Source organism: Papaver somniferum, chromosome 11, assembly GCF_003573695.1.
Source record: "Papaver somniferum cultivar HN1 chromosome 11, ASM357369v1, whole genome shotgun sequence".
Taxonomy (NCBI): Eukaryota; Viridiplantae; Streptophyta; class Magnoliopsida; order Ranunculales; family Papaveraceae; genus Papaver; species Papaver somniferum.
This window is the reverse complement of record NC_039368.1, coordinates 14,718,003-14,730,932: the sequence shown is the minus strand read 5'-3', so window position 1 is coordinate 14,730,932 and position 12,930 is coordinate 14,718,003. Positions and strand designations below refer to the sequence as shown.

The 12,930-nt window shown below is 35.0% G+C and overlaps 1 protein-coding gene and 1 pseudogene across 1 annotated transcript; both read right to left on the bottom strand.

The window, feature by feature from the left end:
• Positions 1 to 1,881: 1,881 nt before the first annotated feature.
• LOC113323173 lies at positions 1,882 to 3,629 on the bottom strand (annotated as a pseudogene).
• Positions 3,630 to 5,648: 2,019 nt separating this feature from the next.
• LOC113323102 (cationic peroxidase 1-like) lies at positions 5,649 to 7,332 on the bottom strand. The gene is made up of 4 exons (XM_026571362.1): positions 7,045 to 7,332; positions 6,633 to 6,824; positions 6,366 to 6,531; positions 5,649 to 6,105 (listed from the first exon to the last, which is right to left on the bottom strand). Exons 1-4 carry the CDS (start codon positions 7,282 to 7,284, stop codon positions 5,723 to 5,725), a joined length of 981 nt encoding a protein of 326 aa, XP_026427147.1. The 5' UTR covers positions 7,285 to 7,332; the 3' UTR covers positions 5,649 to 5,722.
• Positions 7,333 to 12,930: the final 5,598 nt, after the last annotated feature.

Below are 12,930 nucleotides of genomic sequence, written 5' to 3'. Positions count from 1 at the left end.
AAACCTTTTTTTTTTTATTTTATTTGATCGGTACCCCAAATCTCAGAACCATCTTCTCCCCTCATTCTATGAAATCACATACAAAGAAACCTCGAATCTCAAAACCATCTTCATCTGTTTTTTCTTTTTTCAATCCATACAAAAAGAAACCCCAAATATCAAAACCATTCATTTTATATTCATCGTCTTCAGAATTATTGAGCAACATATTGAATTAAGGATACTGAAGAAAGATTTATGTGAATGGTTTTCTTAACTACAATTGGTTAATGTGTTTTAATCGAATCGGGTTATGATCAAGATCCAATTTAGTGTTTGGGGAAAATTTTAGGAAAAAAAAAACCTATAACCTAAAACCTTTGGTCAATTTCTCTGAAAATCGAAAATGGTGTTGGTATTGTTGGTTGGTTTAGGAAGATCGTAAAATGGGATAAATTTAAGAGGATCAACCTTTGGATTATACAAAAGTGGAAAGAGAATAACTTCTTGAATCTTCTAATGTCGTACATGTGTACAATCTTGACTTATTCATCACTTTGATATGTCGAATCCGTACACGTATCTTTGATGCTTCTGTTACTACGAGGTGTCTTCGTTTTTGGATCGGGGCAATCCACGACTGGGACGCTTTCGCTATCGGCACTCTCTTACTAAGGAACGAGTACTCCATTTCTTCTCCAGGACAAATTCCTCATACGCAGCGACACGGGTCACCATAGACATATAACGCTTGACCATCTCATCTTCGCTTCTTTTCAGCACCAGCTCACAGATGCGCAAAACGCTCAAGCCAACCTTGCACTTGTCACCCACTTTCATCTGTGTCATTCGCTCATGAGGCGCAGAGCGCCTTCAAATTCCTTCAGTCTGTTTGTGACTTGCTCGTGCAGGAGCAGCATACTCCATCCCATTCTGCGCCTATCACTCCTCCATCTCCCTCCATTCATCAACCATCGATATGTGACGGCACATAATACTCTGCACCATTCTGCGCCTGTCACTCCCCTTTTCTCCATGCGACTGACTTGACCAGGCACAGAACACTCCTCACTATTCTGCGTCTGTTTACTCTCAGCTACGGTACTCTTCATCTCTCCATTTTAGCTTGTATTTTGCTATTGCAAGAGTGTAATTATCATTATAACCTTCTCCCAATTTTGGGGTATCAACACAGCTACCGTATTCTTCATCTCTCCATTTTAGCGTGTCTTTTGCTATTGCAAGGGTGTAATTATCATTATAACCTTCTCCCAATTTTGGGGTATCAACAAAGATCAATGAGAAAGAACATACATCAATTTTTCTATGAGAAATTCCAAATTGTTTTGTTCCTGATCTAGCAAAGGTACTGGTAATGTCTCCAGAGTTATTACTTGGATGTGTTTTAATTACAAAAATGTTACCTTTGATCTTAGTTCATGGGTAGGTTTGGAATCAAAAATGTTACTTATTTAAGAAATAGAGTTGGGGAAATTGTGTCTTGGTTCTTATTTTGGACGTGCCTTGGCAATAACGAGTAAGTCATCTTCTGTTAATGGATTTTAATATTATTTGTGTATTGATTGATCTGAAAAATAAATACAAGAGATTTGTTTCAAATTGATGTTGATAATGGAGATTGAGATAAGAGCATATCTTGAGCCAGGAAGAAGAATGGCTCACATGTAGTATTTGGTGTGCAATGCACTTGCATTCTGTTAGAACATAACTTTTTTCTCCAACGACATGAAGTAATTCTTTTTAATAATTAATTACTAAACAGAAACCAAGATTTAACATGATCGACGGATCGACGTCGATTCCAAATAGCAAACACTAAGTTGGACAAATGTTAAACCAAACTTTAAAGCTGAACAAAACCTGGTACCAAAAACAAAATAACCTATGTATTTTTCTTTTCCAGTCCACCAAAATCTATTAAAGTTCGCTATACTACTTAAACACAAAACTATCTTATATTATCTATGTCGCATCATCCAACAACACGAACATAATACAGTTGCTCTTCATTTTGATGATAACGGGATACATAATTATCAGAACTAAAACCATATTTAATTGAGTTTCCTGCAATTAGTTCTGATTTCTCCATTGCTACCCGTTAAAGGGCTAAGATTTCCCATCTTTACCACGGCAACAGCAAAATCAGTCAAGAATGTCGGGTTGTCATTGCTGTAAGTTGTCACTTGAGCATCTGTAGATCCACTATTGAAAAGTTCTTGATCCGAATGAAGAAGTCCTTTCTTGCTAACTAAATTCTTGTAATTAGTGTTATCGAAAATTATTGGGGTTGCGTCGAGTGGGGAAAGATTATTATCATTTCCTGATGTTGGACAACTAGTCTTCAAAGATGTAGCGAAAGGTGCATCTATGTTCGTTTCATTGTGGATTCGACTTCGAAAAGTTGTGCATCTAACTTGACCAATAGAGTGAGATCCTAATAAAGAAGAATAAAAATTTCAAAAAAAAGAAAAAAAAGAATTCAAGAAGAATAAAAATAAAGGAAAAGAAAATTAGTAAGAGTACGTAATGGTCAGTTTATATATAATCTCGTGAATGCCAAATCAGCTAATAATGGTGTTGACATTGTTGTTATAGAAAATTAGAATATAATCATGCGAACTGTTTGAATCGGCCTCATCTTAAACCGCTCTTTGAGCGACATATATATAAAAAAAAAAGAAAAAAAAAATTGTTGCTGTAGTTTTACGCACTTACCAGAGAGAATCACCATTTCTTTGGTAGTAAAACCTTTGGTGGAGAAGAAGTAATCAAGCCACTAAGACCAAGTGTGGCATCGGGGAGGTTGGTATTAGCATCACTCATACTTGCAGTTTTAGCATCTCTTCTTCCTAATTGTACAACCCATGGACGCCCACCCAACTGAAAACAAGTACATATTCTGAATTACTTAGTTATCTTACATACACTCTTGCATGCTTATGTAGTTATTTAAATGAAAATTACAAATATCTAAGTCAAAATAAAAAGAGACAAATGATTAATAATAAATATAAATGGCTTACGGCAGCAACAGAATCTCGAGCTGCAACGGCAAGAATGTCAGCGCAAGAAACAGTTTTAGGGCAGATTGCCTCAACTTGAGTTTTTATGGTGTCAATGACATTAAACCCTCTCACAGAATTTGCATTTGGTCCTGCTGTCTTTTCTCCAGTGAAGCTTGATGTATCATCCAACAGAATGGAAGCATCACAACCCTGTAATCAGATTCAAGCAACAATTACGAGTTTATGCAATTAGTACCATATATATGTAAGCAGATGCTAACTAGCTATTGAAATTACTAGTATTCATCGTTCACTTGCATTAACAAAGCAGTCATGAAAATGAAGACGTAATAGAGAAGCTCCCATTCTGGCCTCGTTTGAAACTGCATTTACTACTGCAGCTTGGATGGTAGGGAGGAGGTTAGGGCAACTAGTCGCATAAAAAGTGGAAGATAACTGTGCAGATGTTATGCTAATATTCATGCCAAACATGCACAATGATGATACTAGAACAAAGAAAAAGAATGGCCAAGAAGAATATGAAGAGTAAGAAGCCATGATTGAAAAGACTTGAGAGATGATGAATTAGCTGGTTATTAATTCTATCTGAATGAATATAGAAGAACTAGTAATTTGATGTGTTAGCTTATGCCTAATTGATTCTTATTTATAGAACTTCAGCAATGCCACAGCTACTTTCAAATAAGTTGTAGTATTTAAATATATAAGTATAATCAAAGTCAAATTATGTAGTTTAATTTGTTTAATCAGCAAATCGCATTTCATACGAGAGCAGGTAAGCCTATATACGTCTGATGACCGTGTACATCTTGGCCATATATGCATGGAATTCGCGGAAGTCAAAAATATCGGTGTCCTATGTCTCATCTCGCCTCCATCTCTAGCTCTTTCTCACTTAAGCAATGATTTCTCTATTTTACGTACTCTGAAACTTACCTTTTTTCTTCAACATGAATTTAAAGGAACTAAGTCTAACTGTTTAAGTCCTAATATGTCAGTGAAACTTACCAAAAGGCTAAAAAGGTGTACTTCAAATGTGTTTCTTAAAGTGTAATCAAAAGAAGCCGTTGTTGGTTGGTGAAAATCCTCAACATTTTACTTTATAACCGAAGCAACGTATATCATAATCATAACAACTTATTAGAATATCTGGCTTGTTTGTCTCTTAAAGTGGCAATAGGCTTCATGCAATTGTTTTACCGCGTACATTTTCCTAGTCATGCATATGATTGAACTACCTAAGTATGTTGTGATCCTACACGCCATCCTACCCATACTATGTCTGCTATGTTTACACTCGATGTTCTTTTATGTGACATTTACAGCTTTTTGGTGATGGATACGTTTTCGTCTAACTGTCCGGTGAAGTTTTTCAAACATAAGTAATTAATTTCAGATACTGCGTATAGCCCTCGTTAGTTAATCAAATATATTGCTTGGCCCTTTGACTTCTCACAATTCCCTAGAATCCCTACCTTTTGACGTTTTTTTCACAAACTGTCAGTACATGACAAAATTATAAACACCGAATGTTTTTCGTCGAAACGCTGAAATAAACGCTATAGGAGTCATATAGGACAAACAGCCGGCCTTCTGATACATGCACCTGATCCACATTTGATGTTTCCCAGCGTAGTTAAATAAAATTGTACTAGCAATTAGTCATACAAATCCGCCGTATTTATTTACTACTTAACTAAGTTTCCATTTGGGATTGTCGGCCGTGAAGAAAATGGAGGCCATGTTTATTCTTTGGAAGATCTTTGCCTTCCACAATTATCTGGTTAGTTGTCGTCCGCAAATTGTTGCAGATAGAGTTCCCGTCAAACTGATCTCCAATTTCACCTTCTCTTACTATTTGATTAGCTGCGAAATTTTTTTTTTCCAAACGATAGCAGATTTGTCGGGTCAGGATGTTATTCCAAAGTAAACGCTCCAAGTCTCTAATGCATATCTGGGCGACTGTGTATTGGGTTTTGGTCAGGAGACACATTCTGGGTAACATATGCATTGATGCATATTTAACATAGGTGCGGTCAAGAAGCAAATTAGGGGCCACTTGATCAACTACTTTTGGGTCACTCCTGATGTTTCATCGGAATAGCTGATATTTACGTCACGACTCACGATATAGAATTCAGATCACACTATCACAGTATGTAGGTTCAGAGTAACAAAGGAGAGATGGATTTTGGGGAATCATTTGGTGAATTAGGGATGAAGTCTGCAACTTCTTAAAGTATATGTATCCCTGTTACCTCTTGGACTGAAGTCGTTATATAGATACCGAACGATTTTATAACTCGAAAAGCTACTCCAGCAACAATAATATGGACGAGTTTGTATGGATAGAATTTAAGCTCAAACGGGGATCTCGTGATATCCAATGTCAAGGTGTTGGTAAGCTCGTGGTGAAGTCACGAAAGCAATTAAGGATGTCTCTTTAGTGAACCACATAAGCTTTGTGGATCCTTTTTCTGGTTGGTTATATATAAGCAAGGGCGTAAATTTATCTTGTACGAGGACAACCATTTATGTAGCCTTAATGGCACATGATCTATTAAACACGAAATCTGAAGTTTAAATCATCTTATTTATGATCCATTGAACTTACAATGAGACTAAGAGAATACAGTTCCTCTTTATTTTGATGATAAATGATACAGAATTACTTATCAGAACTACAAAAATCCTTAATTGAGTTTCCTGCAATTGGTTCTAATCTCGCCATTACTACCTGTTAGAGGGCTAAGATTACCCATCTTCACCATGGCAACAGCAAAATCAGTCAAGAATGTAGGGTTGTCATTACTGTAAGCTGTGACTTGAGCATCAGTTGAACCACCATTGAAGAGTTCTTGGTCTGAATGAAGAAGTCCTTTCTTGCTTACCAAATTCTTATAATATGTGTTATCGAAAAGTAATGGGGTTGCGTCAAGTGGGGCAAGATTATTGTCATTTCCAGATGTAGGACAACTAGTCTTCCGTAATGTAGCAAAAGGTGCATCTATGTTGGTTTCATTGTGGATTCGACTTCGAAAAGTTGTGCATCTTGCTTGGCCAATAGAATGAGATCCTAATAAAGAAAAGAAAATTAGTTAAGAGTACGTATGGTCAATTAATATATAATTTGATGCGTATGAAAGGAGGTAAAATAATGTTGCTGACGTTCTCTTTAATAGAAAATTTGAGAATAAACATGTTTTTTTTTCTTTTTCTTTTATACGCATGAGTATCAACATCTGAATTGTTCTAATCAACCTTATCTGAATTGTTCCTTGAGAGGCATATATAACCAAGTTTTTTGTTGTTGTAGTTAGTGACAAATTAACTTACCAGAGAGAATAACCATTTCTTTGGTAGTAAAACCTTTGTTGGAGAAGGAAGTAATCAAACCGCTGAGACTAAGAGTAGCAGGAGGTAGGTTGGTATTTGCATCATTCTTACTCGCAGTCTTGGCATCTCTTCTTCCTAATTGTACAATCCATGGACGCCCACCCAACTGGAACAGAAAAAAATGTAAAATGGCTGTATTTTGTAACTAATGTCTAGAGATTAATCAGGAGAAAGGAGGGTGAGTTATGTAATGAAAGATTGTCTTACAGCGGCAACAGAATCACGAGCTGCAACAGCAAGGATGTCAGCACAAGAAACAATTTTAGGGCAGAGTGCCTCCACTTGAGCTTTTATGGTGTCAATAATATCATATCCTCTCACTGAATTTGCATTTGGAAATGCTGTCTTTTCTCCTGTGAAACTCGATGTGTCATCCAATAGAATAGATGCATCACAGCCCTGTAGTTTTACACATACGCAATAATTGTGTCAGATATATTCTATTAAGGCACCATACGTGCAAAAAATCTCAGCTTTTGCTGGGTGTTTCGAAATTCAGTGCATGAAGGGAACATGCACATACTTGAGCTAACTAGCTAAAAAGCCTAAAATGCATCACCATCTTATGGAAATTACGTTTGGAAATTTAAATATTAAGAGATGGAGATATGAGACTTGCATTAACGAAACAGTCATGAAAATGTAGACGCAATAAAGAAGCTCCCATTCTGGGTTCATTTGAAATTGCAGTCAGTACTGCATTTTGGATGGTAAAGAGAACATTAGGGCAACTGCTCGAATAGAAACTTGGAGATAACTGAGCAGTTGTTGTACTAATGTTCATGCCAAACATGCACAGCGATGATACTAGAAGAAAGAAAAAGAATGGCCAAGAAGAAGATGAAGAAGAGTAAGCCATGATCAATAAGACTTGAGAAGTGATGAACTAATTCAATAGTGAATCTATTTGGTTTTAGTGCTTGCTGTGAATTATGTCTAATTGCCATACCTATTTATAAAACATCTCTATTCTAACTAACTAAGCGACATGTGCAAATGTTAAACAAGTATTAGTCAAGTCAAATATACAATTATTAGTAACAGTCTGTACATTCATATATGTGGGTATTAGATGATCAAGAAGCACCGAAAATAATTAGGATTAATGTGTATGATTTTCTATTGAAGTCAATAAAATCGGTGTTTTATGTCTCTTCTTGTCATCCCTTTTCTCGTCTTCGAAAGGCCTTTTTGTGCTTCTTTTGTGGATCGTCTTGCTTACAGTAGTTATCAACTTTTGATATGTTTTAAATCTTTAAAGTTCAAATCAGTAAAGGCTACTAAAAACTGTAAAGGCTCAATGTAGTTCTTAAAGTGGTCTAGAACTCTAGGCTGACCCTTTAGTAGTTTTGGTCAATCAACTTTCATGGTGAGATGGAACTTCAGCTAGTTTTCATTAACCAATGCATACATCTGTTAAATAACTTAAATTAGGTATTACGCTGCAACCAGAATCATATATGCACCTCCATGACATATTCATTGACATGTTAGCTATATAAACTACCAAAATAGATTTTCGCTTGCTCACTGAGGGGGGAAAGAAAGAGAAAGGCTTCTATAACAAGTTTAATTACAAACTACAAAGGTGATATCTGAAGTCGTAGAATCCGCAAAGTGCTGCTAAAATTTAGTCATTAGTCTTCAAATTCTGCAAAATTTAAGCATTTACAGTTCAGACTTTGTTCACAGTTTAAGACAGGCTTGATTGCTTGAACATTTTAACCATGTACAGAAAAAAAATGATTACACGACTTTTGTTCGATTTCATGTTTGTCAATGACATTTACAAATCCGGCTTCATAATGACAATTTCATTTCTTTCAATCCGTGGCGACCAAGCTATCCCTTAATTGTCGATCGACCTGTTTTGATTAGTGACACATGGTTGAAAATTTGTAATATGAAACGTATTGTTAATGTGATACAACCGATTCATGACAAATTAGTGTTTTTTCTTGAACTTGCTAAACACTATAGACAAAACATTGCAATAGTTAAATACTATGTGAGCGTATATACATTGCATCTAAGTTCTAATCATCAAAATTGTCATCGAAGACCTTGTGGCATACACCCGCTTTAGTATGAACTAAATCCATAATTGATAATCTTATATAATTAGGAGGCGGCTAAACAGTATAGATCAGCCGCATTAGAATTTAAAGTTTTAATTTAGCATTTTAAGATCCGACCAAATCCCTTTGATGTAAACTGCCCAACTGATGATATGTGTTTTTATTTGGAGGGGAGCGGTTTTTGGCCAAGTAATGTTCTACCATCCATAGTGTAATTAAACAACACTGTTAGAAATCATGTCTAACCAATACTATGATTTGAATCAGATGCGAAGATTATATGCACAGAAGTAGTGTGAAGATTATATGCACACAGGTTTTAAAAATAAGTCAGTCTAAGATTATTATTTGAAGCCCTACGTTGATGCTTGGCAGTTAAGTTTTTGAAGATTCTATAAGTTATTTTGTTTAGGAAATACGTGCGTTTCAAGTTGAGTTTTTCTAGAAGTTTGCTTTATTTAAGAATTTAAGTTTGTTTAGATATGTTTAAGTTTTTCTTTATTTAGAACTCTCGGTGCTATTGGGAAGTATAAATAGGTTGTAAAGCCATGAAACAATGTACACCAGAATTGTTAATCGTATGAGTTGTTTAAAACTCTCTCTTGATACGTTTCTTTCATAAGTCTTTGTATATCAGATATCAACATCTGGTAGAATTCAATCAAGGTTCCAGTTTTTGAAGGAAAAAAATTCGAGTATTGGAGAATACAGATGGAAAATATATTCTCATATCAAGAGGTATGGGATATCATTAATACAGGGTATGTAGAACCAGCAGCAGGAGATGAATTTACTACAGCTGAGCAAACTACTTTAACAGAAAATAGGAAAAAGAATTCGAAAGCTATTTATATCCTTCATCAAGGAATTCATGAATCTATCATGAATAGGGTTGTATATATCAAAGAAGTTAAGAAAGCATGGGACTCTTTAACAAGCTATTACAAAGGTTCTGATAAGGTGAAGAAAGTAAGATTACAAACCCTAAAAAGAAAGTTTGAGTTGTTACATATGGACTCAACTGAGTTGATAGCATATTTTTTTCTCAAGAGCATTAAGTCTTGTTAATGAGATGAAGGCTAATGGAGATACTATAAAAAGACACTGCAATTATAGAGAGAATATTGCGTAGTTTGCCAGAAAAATTTTAATCCAAAGTTACAGCAATTGAAGAGTGTAACACAATATCTGATTTGAGCATTGATGATGTGTTAGGTTCTTTGCAAGCTTATAAGCAAAGAATATTAGAGAAGACAGCTGTGAAACCAGTTGAGGAAGCTTTACAAAGTCAGATAAACTGGAACAATGAAGCAAATTCAAGAAGATTTCAAGATAATAAAGGAAGAAAATTTGTTGATAGATCTAAAGTCCGCTGCTATAATTGTTAACAAATTGGTCACTTTCAAAGTGAATGTCCTGAACCACGGAAAGATGTTTATTACAACAGCAATAAAACTGGAGGATACAACAATAATGGTGGAAATTACAACAACAGAGCTGGAGGATACAACAACAATATAGGAAACTATAACAACAATAATGGAAGTTACAACAACAAAGATGGAGGTTACAATAATAATGGTGGAGCATACAACAACAAAACTGTAGTTCACAACAACAAAGATGGAGGATATCGAGCTGGGAATCAGGATAATAAAGCAAATATTGCAGAAGAACTAGATGAATAACAAGAAACTCTCTTGTTAGCTTGTTATTCAACAGATGAACAACCACAAGAACAATGGTACTTGGTCACAGGTTGCAGTAATCGTATGACTGGGAAGAAAGACTTATTTGTGAATCTTGATGAGTCTGTGAGATCGATTGTAAAATTTGAAAATAACTCAACAGTTCCAGCTATAGGGAAAGGAATGATAGGAATAAGACTCAAGAATGGTACACAATCTTACATAATGGATGTATTATATGTGCCAAATCTGCATCAAAATCTTTTATGTATGGGTCAACTTTCAGAAAAAGGGTTCTCTACGAACATTTACAATGGAGTTTGCACAATTAGGGATAAAAGAAAAGGGTTGATTTCTAGAGTGCAAATGACTAAGAATAGATTGTTTCCATTACAAATTCAACATCAAATAGAGAGATGTTACAACTCTACTATTGATGAAAATTCTTGGTATTGGAATAGGAGAATGGGACATGTAAATTTTAATAGTTTACAACTATTAGTAATAGTCCGCACATTCATATATATTATTAGATGATCAGGCAAGCCCCGAAAATAATTAGGATTAATGCGTATGATTTTCTATTGAAGTTAATAAAACCGGTGTTTTATGTTTCCTCTTGTCATCCCTTTTCTCATCTTCGAAAGGCCTTTTTGTTCTTCTTTTATATGGATCGTTTTGTTTGTTTCTTGTGTTCTACTTCTTACATAGGTATTAACTTTTGGTATGTTTCAAATCAGTAAAGGCTACTAAAAACAGTAAAGGCTCAATGTAGTTCTTCAAGTGGTCTAGGTCGACTCTAGACTGACCCTTTTGGTCAATCTACTTTCTCTTACATCTATCACCCCTCTAACCAACCCATGCTGAGATGAAACTTCAGCTAGTTTTCATCAACCAACGCATTCATCTGTTAAATAACTTAAATTAGGTAGTACGCTGCAACCCACATATGCACCTCCATGACATGTTAGCTATACACTACTGAAACAGATTTTCCCTTTTTCACTGAGGGGAAAAAAAGAGAAAGGCTTTTATGCCTCCAATTTTAATTACAAAGGTGATATCTGAAGTCCTAGAATCCAAAAAGTGCTGCTAAAATTAGTCAATTCTGCAAAATTTAAGCATTTACAGTTCAGACTTTGTTCATAGTTCAAGACAGGCTTGATTGCTTGAAAATTTTAACCATGTATAAAAAAAATGATTACGCGACTTTTGTTCGATTTGATGTTGGTCAATGACATTTACAAATCCGGATTCAAAACAAATTTCATTTCTTTCAATCCAGGGCGACCAAATCAATGGCTATCCCTTGATTGTCGATCGACGTATTTTGATTCGTGACACATCGTTGAAGATTTGTAATATGAAACGCACGTATCAAACTTGTTAATGTCCGATTGATGACAAATTAGTGTTTTTTCTTGAACTTGCTAAACACTATAGACAAAAGGATGGAATAGTTAAATACTCTGTGAGCGTATATACATTGCATCTAAGTTGTAATCATCAAAATTGTAATCGATGATGCTTACACCCGCTTTAGTATGAACTAAATCCATAATTGATACACAAAATTGGTTAAAAAGACCAAAATCAATAATTTCTGGGTAAAAATGACATTTAGATTTTGATACTGTTTAAATGGACAAAAATGTAAAAATAGCCAGGATTTAAACAGTTTCATCCTTCCCATTTTCAAATACTTTTTCTTATTTTTAATTTACATCAGGATGCAGCCAGTTTTATCCTCGCTATTTTTTAAGTTTAAGCCAGGATAAACCCAATTCATCTTTGCTATTTTTTTGGTGTCCATTTCACCCATATTAATTTTTACTCGTCCATTAGAACCATGTTTTAAAAATATTTGGACAAATAACCCATTTTACGTAATTTATAATTTTATATAATTAGGAGGCGGCTAAACAATATAGATCAGCGGAATTAGAATGTAACGTTTTTAATTTAGCATTTTAAGATCCAACCAAATCCCTTTGATGTAAACTCCCCAATGATATGTTTTTTTATGCGAAGGGAAGCGGGTTTTCGCTAAGTACATGTTTTACCATCTATAATTGAAAACACGAGACTCAATTTCATTTTATTTATTTATTTGACTTAAAAGGGTAACTTTTTATTAAAAAGGAAAAATGAAACAAGATGAGAGGCGCCTAAGCGGTACACAGTTGTGAGACTAAGAAGTCTACAGCAAGACAAGCTGACAGGCAGCAACCACAAAAAAAAAACCCTACTTATTAAGACTTTTTAGTTTGGGTTCTAAGACCTCTTCCCAATATTTCGTTACAATTCTGATCCAGACTCTCCATTTTCAGTCTTACAAGTTGTCTCCGAGTGCTTTTAAGGGCATTTCTTCGCGAGAAAGGTAACTGGTTCTTTTTGCAGAATCACTATTAGAAAAATCTTCATCCTCAGAATAGTCTTCAACTGTAACTCTTTTTAACATGCTCTTTACTAAATAATTATTTCCATTCAAATTAGAGGGACTAGATTCCATTGTTAATGCTCTATCCCTATTCAGTTAGAAGGAATGGCGATTACCCCATTTTCCCTAATTCCTGCCACTAATGATGCACTTGATACAATAGTCTTCTTTATTGCAGACTCCTTGGTTCTATTAATAGGAAACCTGCTTTCTGTTGTTAAGTCACTGTACACCATAAAGGGGTTCTTTTTAGGAGATCCTTGCTTGCAGATGGTTTTCTTCTTCGCTCGGACTTCAGT